At 32.4% G+C, this 13213-nt stretch overlaps 1 protein-coding gene across 3 annotated transcripts in view; it reads right to left on the bottom strand.

The window, feature by feature from the left end:
- Positions 1-13213, bottom strand: part of LOC122026908 (protein HIRA-like) — a 43957-nt gene that overhangs the window by 20353 nt on the left and 10391 nt on the right. For all 3 annotated transcript variants that reach the window (XM_042585641.1, XM_042585639.1, XM_042585640.1), the window contains 3 exons: positions 1214-1424; positions 809-1049; positions 608-730 (listed from right to left, as the gene is read on the bottom strand). In XM_042585641.1, the coding sequence (XP_042441575.1) occupies positions 608-730; positions 809-1049; positions 1214-1424 (575 nt within the window). The remainder of the gene's footprint in view (positions 1-607; positions 731-808; positions 1050-1213; positions 1425-13213) is intronic.

Below are 13213 nucleotides of genomic sequence, written 5' to 3'. Positions count from 1 at the left end.
ATTAAATAACTTTGTAAATCATTCAATATTTGTCTCCCTAAGCACCTCCATACTTCTATTGGAATATCATTCACTTTAACTGATTCTCCATTTTGCATCCCATTTAACGTCTATTTTGAAATTAAACTTCTATAATAAATTTAAGCTTCTATACTCCTCTAACTTACTTAAAATTCCTAAAGCTAAGTTGGTCATCTAAACTTTATTAAAATTTGATGAAAATAGTTGTTCCATCGCCCCATTATTTGATCGTCCTTCGTTAGTACCATATTGAATTCAATCTTTATGCATCTTAGTTAAGTAAGACCCCCTTATTTTCTTCTCTCTCAATTTGGTTATCTAATAGGTGTCTCTTTCCTTTTCTTTTGTATCAAATTATTGATATAAACGTTCGAAAATTTCATTCACTCGCTACTTTCTTGATCTCTTTCTTGGCTAATGCATACTCTTTTAAAATTTCTTCATTTTTACCAGTGCAGCTTAAGTTTAATAAAGAAAAACTTACAAGTTCTTTGAACCATGAGGAGCTAGCAGTAGCAAACAGAAAGCAATAAATAACAAAAGCCTCAGTAGAACTTAATATTAAAAGGAAAAAACTAAAACTGACCTTGCAAGAAATCTAACGTAAGATAAAAGGCATTGGCGATATTCATTAGGGGACTTGAGAGCAAGAGATGAAGCAAGCTGTGTCTCCAAATGTGCTCGTGTCTGTGTCCCATCATCTGTCACCCTGTAAGCATGTCAAAGATTTCCTATGTTGTTGAAAATAGAACAAACTATAACACTGATAAAAGTGCATAGTGCATACCTTGTCCAGCTTGGCTTTCTTGCCAAGAATTTGCCAACATCAACCTGCAACTTCCCCAGTTCACCGCTTTGAATAGAACTCAAGTTAAAGGTACTTGCAAAATTTGAAGCTGGAAAGCAATCATCAGCTATCCTTAGCCAGCACAGCATGCTCATGTCAAACAGAAAGGCATGACGGGTGGCAAGAACAACCAGAGGTGACCCTGATCTGGAGAATCTTGCAGAAATAACTCGTATGGTACCTAATTCATGAGATAAATCAAGAAAAGTTCTATCAAGAACATTACTAGAGAATGTTTAGTTGAGGATCAGAATCCTATCAATAATGTGGTGCAATAAAAACACTCCTAATCATATAATTTGTCATTATATAAAAACACTCCAATCATATAATTTATCATTATACCGGCATCTTTTGTTGAAGACTCCTCCCTTGCTGTAACTAGAGAAGCTAAAGACTCGTGCAAAATGCAAGTCCTGTTAAAAAGATCCCAAACATACAGCAAACCTCTTTTTGTGACAAGAAGCAACTTCCAAGCCTCATCACAATCTACAAAAACTGCAGCAGATCCCATCATCATGACTGGCATGGCTCGCCTTCCACATTTAGTGTAGATCTTACAAAAAGAAACAGAAAAACATCACTTGAAAGTAAAAAAAAAAAAAAGATGACAGATAGAATATTCACCACCGACAACAATAAAACCTGCAGAGTAAATGTTATCAGACAATGCTGCAGGATTAATAAAGTTTTTTGGCCAAGAGGATTCCTAAATTCAGTAGTTCAGATTACTTCATATACTTAGCAATCTTATAATCATACTTCACTGAAAAAAAAATTGAAGATTCAAAAGATTGGCGACTTCACTTCGCCTATTAACTCATTTAAATAAATATGTTGAACGAATGAAGCATGGGAGTAAAAGAAGTGTGTTGTTTGCCTCTGTAAAAGTTGGCTTCTAAAAATCAAATTCAGGCATGAGAAGCTTAATGATCCTCACAAAGGTTTAAAGAATTACTCCGTGCAAGAGTGACATGATATAACGTGAGTGATCTAAGTATATTTCTTCCCATTCTTAGTTTCTAGATTGACATAGAACTAATCATATGATATAAACATTAATATGCTTATAACTTATTTCACTACTTTAGCTTCGTTGTTCCTATTCAAATTCACCTCATTTATACAAATTTGTCAATCCCTAAAACATATTTAAACTCCCTCATTTTTAATAGGCTTTGTTATTTTTAATCACATCTGAGCATTGATGTAATGGTTCACTTCTATGCATCCTCCAAGGCCCTTCCTTTCTTGCCCACCACCCACCTAATCACACATAAGCCTTTTAACTCCCTCATTTTTTTAATCAAATGTATCTTGAAAAATTATATCTAAATTCTTCTTAAACTTTGAATTGAACCATTAATCCTATTTGAAAGGCACGAATCTTTATAATATTTAACATCTCATTTCTTGAAACCAATTTTAATACAATAATTTTATATCCAATTATCTTAACTTAAACTTGTGATCCTTAACATCTTAGTGATGGTAGTGGGGTAACACCATAACACCTCTTGTTCCTTTATTATCCATCAAATTATATATGAACTATCTATTTCTTCTATGTTCTGGTTTGCATTTATTAAGAATCAAATGATAAATGGGTTGATAACTACAAGAATACACTGGGATTGGCCAAGTCCCATAGAATATCTAGATAATTTTGGTCTATCTAGATATCTAGAGTGAGTTATTTTTCTGGTAGTTTTGATTCAATATTTTCTAACACTAACAAGTTTTCATTTGGTCAATGTCTGATTTTCAGATCAGCTGATTTTGAAAACTATATACAAGCATAGATACAGGGATTAAAATTTTGTTCCATGTTCGTCGCTCAGGTGAAACTTCTTGTTCCATCCTCTGACCGGCACACAGAAAAGCTAGAAAGAAGAAAACCCACTCCAATGGCACCTCACATGATGGTAGTGATTCCATAAGCTTTCAAACTGCCTAGCTTCAAGAGATCTTGAGAAAAATCATTGTACTGCGAGTTACCAAGCTTTCCAAGAGATAGAATGCCATATTGAGAACTCCAACTTCGAGAGACTTGAACAAAATCTCTGCTTTGTGAGACCAGAATGTTGCTTCATGGGCTCCCAAGCAATGCAATACCTCAAATGAAATCGCCAATTGAGGTCAGCAGTTATTTCCAACAACCTTGGCTTGTTGTTGCTCTGGATTAGTGAGACCTCTTCTTCTACTGAGGTCACAAGACCTCTTCTTTCACAGCTCGAGGTTGGCAATGATTTCTAGTGATACTGGAGCTCAAGGTCTCCTTCGGGTAGTGATTTCCAACAATGTTCAAGCTTTAAGTCTCGTTCCCTACTCTCCTCTTCTTCCTAAATATGATCTGCCTCACCCTATATTGATGAACACGAGTTGTCACTCCCCCAAAGCGATTGAAGGCTACAATTTCAAACGAATGTAAATGGTTTCAAATTCTTCTCCCCCTTTCATCTTCCTAATTTTCTTCCTCTCCTCCTTGATGCCTTCAGAACCACACCTTCGCATGCTCTAGTAGGGCACGAATATGTCTTGTCCAATGAGAAATTGGAGCCCCGACCCTAAATGAGATTTCAAAGATTCTACAGATTATTTCTTTTTTACTATACAATAACAATAACAACCAAGCCGTATCCCACTAGATGGGGTCGGCTATAAGGATCCTTCTATGTCATTGAGCTCTATGCCCTACTATATCATCATTTACATTTGAAATTTTAGCTTATTTTATTATTAATAATCAACTTATTTGGTCTTCCTCTTCCTCGTTTGATATGCACATTTGTCATAAAGAGCATTTGTTGCTCTCCTCCATTTCAACCATCTTACTTGTATTTTATGTAACGCATCTCCCAATCCCCCTAATCTTTTGAAAAATGATCTTAAATATTTAAAGTTCATAACTCATCATTTCTTATTTTAACAATTATCTCATTACGTTTAATATTACTAAACTTAAATTCTATATATTCTATCTTTACTCTACTAAACCTAAAGCCTTCACTTCTAGCATTTCCCGTCGTAATTCAAGTTTAGCATTTACTCCTACACATGTCTTATCTACAAAAACAATATCATCTGCAAACAACAAGCACCACGGCACTATATCATGCATGTGTCTAGTGAGTTCGTCCATGATTAATATAAAAAGATAAGGACTTAGATCTAATTCTTAATGTAACTCTATTCTTATAAGAAACGCTTCGGTTAATCCGCCTAAAGTCTTCACTCTTATCGTTACATCCTCATACATATCTTTAAGTAATTCAATACATGTTATGCTAACACCTTTCTTTTCTAGAATTCTCCATATAATTTTCCTTGAACTTTATCATAAGTTTTTTCTAGGTCAATGAATATCATATATAAGTTTTGCTTTTGCTTCTATTCCTTAGTCTTGGATTTTCAATCACCTTGGTCTCCCCTTCCTTAGGATTTTTTATATTACTTTTTTCTAAAATTTCATATGACTCATTAGTGTAATGCTCCTATAATTTGCACAATTTTATAAATCTCCTTTGTTCCTTTAATCAGACAATTTTTTGATTTTTAATATCAAATTGAATAACTTTATAAGTCATTCAATACCTTATTGTTTAGACACTTTCATACCTCCATCGAAATATCATCAAGTCCAACTACTTTTCCATTTTGCATCTCTTTCAAAACTTGTTCTACTTCTGAAGTTTGAATTCTACGATAAAAATTTAAATTTCTATACTCATTTGACCTACTTATATTATCTAAGTTAAGTTGTTCACATAAACCTTCGTTAAAAAATTGATGAAAATATCAATTTCATAGCTCTTTTATTTCCTCATCATTTGGATAAGATATCTTATCTTCCTCTCTCTCGCTTTAGTTATTTTATATTCTTTTCTCCTTCTTTTGCATTCAATTTTCGATATAAGTGTTCATAGGTTTCATTTTTGCTTCATTCACTGTTGTGTTGGTCTTTTTATTGGCTAGTGTATATTTTTTTTAAAATTTGTCTCGTTTTTATAAGTGTATAATACCTTATAGGTTGATCATTTTTCCTTCACTTTTTCCCCTACTTTCTCATTTCACTACCGAAATTCTTTGTGATGCACGACCACTCACTGAGTACACTCTTAACAATTATTTTCAACTTTAATGTCATCTTGTCCAATGTCATATTTGAGTCCTCGTGTATTTCTCCTAAAACTTATTCTCCTACCCCTACTTAAATATGTTTTATTTTTCATACTTAAACATTCCCCATTTAATTTTAGGAGTCGTGCACATTTTTCTTCTATTAATACTATGCTTGACATCATATTCAACACTACTAATGTATGTTGAGTAGTTAAGTTTTATCCAAGGATGGTCTTACAATCTTTACATATATTTTACCCTTTCCTAACCAAAGAAAGTTAATTTATAACTTATTACTTTCAATTTTGAACGTGATCAAAGTGTTCTTCTCTTTTTTTAAAAAAAACGTATTTGTTAATATAAGGTTAATAGTCATATCTAATATAATTTTCCCTTCTTCATTTCTTGTTCCAAACTTATAACCCCCATACACCCTAACATACTCCTCATTTTTCACTCTGACATGTCGATTTAAATCTCCTATTAAAATTATTTTGTTTGGCAGAATATTTTATAATATCTTATCTAAGTCCAAAACTTAAATTCAGTGTTTTCATCTAATTCTACTTGAAGTGCATATATATTAATTACATTAATAGTTCTTTCCACCACCACTATCTTAAGAGCTATAATCTTACCCCTCTTTTCTAATTACTCATTACTACATCATCCTTTAGCAAACTATCAACAATATCTACTACATTTCTTATTTTACTTCTTCCTATGAACCATAACTTAAATCTTGAATTTTCTATATCTTTATCTTCTCTCCTACCTATTTTGTCTCTTATACACAAAAAATATTAATTCTTCTCTTAATCATCGTATCTACTCTCTTCATCGCTTTACTAGTGAGCGTTCCTAGATTTCATATTCCAAATCTTAGACAACTAGTTTTCTCATAATATTTATTCTTAGCTAACTTATGTTGTAAGAACTCTTATATATTTAATACTACACTCAAATTCTCATGGAGATGTAGCGGTCCGTACACTCCAATCGGACCTTTGCAACTTAAACTCTTGCATATTCAACACTACACCTGAATTCTCATGGAAATGTAACAGTCCTTGTCGAGACGTTATAATCAGACCCTACAACGTGTTTCTTCCGGAAACAACCTAGCATTAGCACAATAATTTGATAAATTCATTCAAATATTTGCCTAAAAGACCTTGTTGGTGGGCAACCCTCGCTCTTTTTGGGACCGGCATGGGTGGGGTTCTTTTTCACTAAGCATACAAAGTAAGTAACAATAAGAAATTAAACACTCAAAACATTGGGCTAAACCAAATGAAACTCAACTTATAAGGATGACAATTAATTTTTGTAGAAAGATAATATCCCTAGAAATTATGCTAAATATATTTCATAATTAATAGGAACATGGTTATGTAAATTATGGGATATGATAGTATAATTAATTTATAAAAAACATGCTGGGTAGTTTTCTAGAAAAGTCTTCGATTTAGTAGGGTAATTAAGGTTTCTTGTTAAAAAATTGTGTGTTATTTTATTAAGAAAAAAATAGATTATGAATCCATGAAAGGGGACAAAATAGTGTGAATTAGATGAGATTTACAACAACAATCAAGTTTTATCCCACTAGATGAGGTCGGCTATATGAATCATTTTACAACATTTAGCTCTATCTTTTTTCATCGTCTATAGTTAAATAAATTTTATCTTGTTTTATTATTGCTAATCAAGTTTTTTTTTTGTTATCCTTTTTCGTTTCACATCGCAGAATTGGACCATTTATTGATCGTCTAAGTACATGTTCATACTATCTTAGACGTGTCTCTCGAAGTTTTCCCTCAATATATGCAATTCTGACTCTCTAATGCTCTCATTTCTTATTCTATACATCCTCGTATGTCCACACATCCACCTTAACATCCTCATCTCTATAACTCTCATCTTCTGCTCATGTGCTCGAGTCATAACCCAACATTCAGGTCCAAATAGCATAGCAGGTCTAACTGCAGCTTTATAGAATTTTCTTTTAAGTTTTAAAGGTACTTTACGGTCACAAAAAAACATCTGACGCTCACTTCTACTTTAACTATCCTGCTTGTATTATATGTAAGACATCTCTCTCAATCTCTCCATCATTTTACAAAAATGATCATAAATATCTAAAGCTCTCGGTTCCAAGTAACTCGTCATCTCCTATCTTAACAATTATCTCATTACATCTAATATTGCTAAACTTAAATTTTATATATTCTGTCTTTATTCCATTAAGTCTAAAATATTTCTCTTCTAGTATTTCTCGCCAAGATTCTAGTTTAGCGTGTACTCTATCACGTATTTCATCTACCAAAACAATATCATCTGCAAACATGTACCACGGTACTTATCTTGAATGTGTGCAGTAAGTTCGTCCATAATTAGTATAAAAAGATACGGAGTAAGAGTTGATCCTTTATATAACTCTATCTTTATTGGAAATGATTCAGTTACTCCGCCTGAAGTATTTACTCTGGTCGTAACATCCTTGTACATATCCTTAATTAGTCCAATATATGTTATGCTAACATCTCTCTTTTCTAGAATTCTCTATATAATTTCTTTTAGAATTCTATCATAAGTTTTTTCTATGTTAATGAATATCATGTGTAGATCCTGTTTTTCTCCTGATATTTTTCAATTAGATGTATAGCTTCCAATGTCGACCTTCCAAGCATGAACTCAAATTGATTTTCGGTCATCGTGATCTCCTTAATCTTTTTTCTATTACTTTTTTCTAAAGTTTCATGGTATGACTCATTAGTTTAATACTCCTATAGTTTACACAATTTTGTACGTCCCTCTTGTTCTTATATAAAGGAACTAGAATACTTACCCTTCATTGATCTGACATTTTTTTCATTTTCAATATCATGTTAAATAATTTTATAAGTCATTCAATACTTTTTTTCTCTAGGCACTTCCATATCTCTATCGGAATACCATCTAGCCCAATGGCTTTTCCATTGTGCATCCCATTTAAGCTTATACTACTTCTGAAGTTTGAATTCCACAATAAAAATTTTAATTTCTATATTCATTTGACCTACTTAAATTACCTAAGTTAAGTTGGTCATGTAAACCTTTATTAAAAAGTTGATGAAAATACCTCTTCCACCGCTGTTTTATTTCTCCATCGTTTACTAGTACCATATTACATTTATCTTTAATATATTTTATTTGGATAAGATCTCTTGTCTTCCTTTTTCTCACTACATATTCTATAAATATTTCTTTCCCCTTCTTTTGATATAATCATCTAAAAGTTTCATTTTTGCTCCATTCACTACTTTTTTAGCCTCTTTCTTGGCTATTGTATATTTTTTTTATTTTTCCTTATTCTTACAAATATATAATTTCTTATAAGCTATTCGTTTTTCCTTCACTTTCTCTTACATTTTCTCATTCTACCACCAAGATTCCTTACTTAGTGGTGCATATCCCTTTGACTAACCAAGTACACTTTTATCTACTATTTTCAACTTTGATACTATCTTATCTCATGTCGTATTAGAATCACGGAATATTTCACCTAATGCTTGTACTTCTACCTTATCATTAAATATATTTTGCTTCCAATCTTTTAGCTTCCATTAATTAATTATAAAAGTCGTATATATTTTCTTTCTATTAATACTATGCTTGAGGAGTATATCCAACACTACTAACTTATGTAGGGTAGTTAAGCTTTCTCCTAACCTTGCAATCTTTATAAATCTTTCTATCTTTTTTACTAAACCATAAGAAATTCAATTTGTGATTTATTATTTCTACTTTTGAATGTGACTAAGTGTTCTTTTATTTTCTTAAAAAACATATTAGCTAATAGAAGGTCATATACTATCGCAAAATGTAATATAATTTTCCCTTCTTCATTTCTCGTTCCAAACCCATAACCCCATGCACCCTTTCATATTTCTTATTTTTCATCTTGATATGCTCATTTAGATTATCTCCTATTAAAATCATTTCACGTGGCGGAATATTTTTGTAATACTTTATCTAAGTCGCCTCAAAATCTTGATTTGGTAGTTTCATCTAATCTTACTTGTGGTGCATATACATTAATTATGTTCATAGTTTCTTTCGTCACTATTATCTTAAGAGCTATAATTTTCTCTCCTTTTCTAACTACTCCTATAACTTCATCCTTTAACAAACTATCTACAATAATACTCACTCCAGTTCTTGCTTTACTCTTTCCCGTATACCATAATTTAAAACTCGAGTTCTTCATCATCTTTGTCTTCTCGCCCATTTTGTCTCTAGTACACACAAAATACTAATTCTTCTCCTAATCATCGTATCTACTTCCTCCATTAATGTACCAATGAGGATCTTATATTCCATGTTCTAAATTTTAAACTATTAATTTTCCTATCATATTTGTTCTTATCCAACCTATGTGTGAGAACTCTTGTCTATTTAACACTACACCCAAGTTCTCATGAAGATATAGTGGTCCTTGGCGATACGTTACAGTCAGATTATGCAAAGTAAACTCTTGCATCTTTAGCACTACACTCAAGTTCTGGAGATGTAGCGGTCTTTACTGAAACATTACAGTCGGACCCTGTAACGTGTTCCTTCCGGAAACAACTTAGCATTAGCACAATAGTTTAATGAATTTATTCATTGAACATTTGTCATAGTTTTAACACTAGTTGGTAACCTAACGCAACCCTCCTCCTTTATTCGGGCTTGGACCGACCATGACTGGTTCGTTATAACTTTGAGTTAATAAAATTTCCAATTTCCAACACGATATCAAAGTGTTAGGCTCAGTTTTAGATTCCCTTCTTCCAACCTTCATCACCTTCATCAATGTTTTCTGTTTTTTTGTTTGCTTTGTTTTCTAAAGACAAAATAGAATATTACTCATGTTCCTTTTACCAACTTTCATAGTTGAATTTCATTCCCGAATCTCAATCATTGATAGTTTATCTTTGTTGCTCCACCTTATTGCCAATTTTCCTTGTTTCCCAGCAGTTTTTTCTGCATGTTATGATTTATAAAAATGTTAAAAGTTGTACAAACATATGTTACAATACAGTAAGAAGAGATCATTCAATCTCACCAATACGGAGAATTGTAAAATATCTAGATTGCCTACAAAATTGAATGGAAAAAATCTATCTTAAGTGGTCCCAACTTGTTCATACTATGCTTAGAGGAAAGCAAAAGCTAAGTCATCTTATGGGTATAAGGTCAAAACTTGGATATCCTAGTTTGAGCATGGAATGAAGAAGATTCAATTATTATAGTATGGTTATGGAATTCAATGGTTCGTGAGAATAGTGACACGTGTATGTTCTGGACTAATGCAAACCACATTTAGGACAAACTAGTGTTCTAAGTGGCATCGAGGCGGCCGTCTAGGTGCTGCCTAGGGAGGTGGAGCTCAATCGCACCGCCTTATGTTTTGACGACGGTAGTGTTTCCGATTCAAACTCGGGTGACGCATCCGAGCACGCACGATGGGTTCGGACCCGTCGCCAAGCCCCGGTGACAAGTTTGATCTCGTCGTCAGGCTTAGGCGACACGTTCAGACACGTCGCGTCGAGCGATGCGTTCAGACGCATCGCGTCAGGCGACGCGTCCAAAACCGAAATACCAAAATCGATCGCCGAATAAAATATGTTTTTTTTAACTTAGGATTTAATTGAAACTTTAGATTAATAATTGTAATCATAAATAGGTTTAATTAAAGTGCAATGAAATTATCCTATTAATTTAATATATATTTAAATAATATTATTATTTATTTTTTAAAAATATATATATTAACTTTTCATTTTTAGTTAATATATTTTATAGTAATTTTTTTAAATTTTTTATCATTTATTTAATTTTTTATCCTTTAGTTGATATATTATTTAATTATGTATAAAAATAGTAAAAAAAAATTTAACTGCTTAGGCACGCCTAGGAAGAGGTAGTAGGCAATTACTCACTACCACCGTCTACCTCCATTTACAATACTGGGACAAACATATTCAAAAGAAAGAGATACACTTAAGTAAAAACAAGACTGCTAAACAAGGTAATAAACTAATGGCAATAACTAGATCATTGAAAGGTTATCAAAATCAAATGTTTTGAAAATGTTGTTCTAAAGAACTTCATTGACCAAGATTGAATTTATGATTTTCTTGTAAAACTTGATTCAAAATTTAATCAAGTGGGAATCCAAGTTGTTGATAAGCAAGAACTTCCATGCGTTAATTTGTGGTAATACTGGTTCAAGGGGAGGAGAGCAAAAGAGGACTTATACTCCAATCACAAAGCATAAAAAGCGCTGCTAGGTAGCTAGTGGTGGCAATAATTCAACCACAAATTCAGAAAAAGTATTATTTACTGAAAGTAGAAAACTCGGACAACCAAAGGCTCCTAAACCATGAAAGTCACGCATACTCGTAAGGGGTGTTAGAAGCTTCATGGCAAACCGCCCAGCCAAGAGTGGGACAAGAAAGAGAACACACAAATAAAAGATCAATGGCCAAGTGGATATGGTGAAGCAGTACCAAAGGAATCAGGTGGGCATAACCAAGAAGAGGTAGAGCGACTAAGATCCTTTATTGGTAACTTTAACAAGCCTTCATGTACTATTTCATTAGTGTACTTAGGTATGTTTCCATCCTCTATTGGATTAAATGTCTTGGGTACAACCTTTTTCGAGTTTTGGATCATGGATTCAGGAGCTACTGATTGTATGACCTATTCACCATGTGTTTTTTTCCATGTATTCCCTATGTCCAGTGATAGGAAAATAGTCATAGCTAATGGTTCTTTAACTGTAGAAGTAGGTGTAGGAGTCCATTAATCTTAAAAATATTCTTATAAACCTTATCCTTATCCAAAAGCTAACTCAAGATTTATGTTGCAATGTGATTTTTATCATAGTTATTGTGTATGTCAGGACAAGGATTCAAGGAGATGATTGGACATGCTAAAGATAGAATACACTTTACTATCTTGAACCTTGAATCAATCAAATATTACCAAAAACAAGTTATCTTACTCTTTCGTTTTAGAACTTTGTTTGTCTAATAATAATAATAAGATTTGGTTTCACCACCACCAATAGGACATCCATCATTCAGAAACAATAAATATTCTTTTTCCATCTTTACTCCAAAGTATATATATTGAGAGTTTCCATTGCATAGTATGAAAACTTGTTAATCACAAATGTACGTCTTTTCCATTAAGTAGTAAAAACAGCTTTTTTTTAGCCCATTGACAATGATATTTGAGATCCTTCTACTACTAATGTTTCTGGGGCAAAATAGTTTGTCTTCATTAATGATTGTAGTAGTATTTTCTTTTTTACTTCTGATGTCAATATGTCCTCCCAATTTTTTGTTCCATGATTAAAAATTAACTGGGGGTTAATATCAAGGTTAGAATATGATAGGGATTAATTCAATCAAATCCTAACTCTTTATTTCAAAAAGAAGGGATGATATATGAGTCATCTTGTGTCAGTACACCACAATAAAACAGAATTAACAACAACCAAACTTTATCCACTAGGTGAGGTCGGCTATATGGATCATTCTACGTTATTAGGCTCTATCCCCGACTATATCGTTTATATTTAAATAAATTTTATTTTATTTTATTATTGCTAATCAAATTTTTTTTATCTTCCTCTTCAACAAAACGAAATCAAAGAAAAGAAAATTTATCATCTCCTACTGTTAACCCAAGCCCTTTTATTTCAAAAAAAAAAAATGTGGCTAAATCATTTTGGGGAAGCAATTTTTTTAAAATCTTCAAAAAATCATTTACCTTTTAAAATCTTAGGGTTTAAGAGTCTAATGGAAACACTCTCAACCATTTTATCCAAACATATAGGCTACAAATAATTTTATCCCTACAATATTTGAGTGTTTATCATTTGTTCATGTGCATAATCAAAATTAGAGGGGAGTTAGACCTAAGAGCATTAAAAAGTATATTTGTACGTTATTCCTCGATTCAGAAAGAGTAAAAATTATCCTCCATTAAAAAAGGTTATATGTGTTGGCATAGATTACTACTTCAATGAACAAATGTCTACTTCACCACACCTTATGTTTAAGAGGAGAATTCCATATTAGAAGATAAGGACAAAAAATTCTTACTCGATCCGTCATTACTCGCAATGAGCCCATACTAGATCCGTCATTACTCGCAATGAGCCCATACTAAATCATGTGTCTGAAT

This window comes from Zingiber officinale, chromosome 10A (assembly GCF_018446385.1).
Source record: "Zingiber officinale cultivar Zhangliang chromosome 10A, Zo_v1.1, whole genome shotgun sequence".
Classification (NCBI taxonomy): domain Eukaryota; kingdom Viridiplantae; phylum Streptophyta; class Magnoliopsida; order Zingiberales; family Zingiberaceae; genus Zingiber; species Zingiber officinale.
This window is presented reverse-complemented; position numbering and strand designations above follow the sequence as displayed.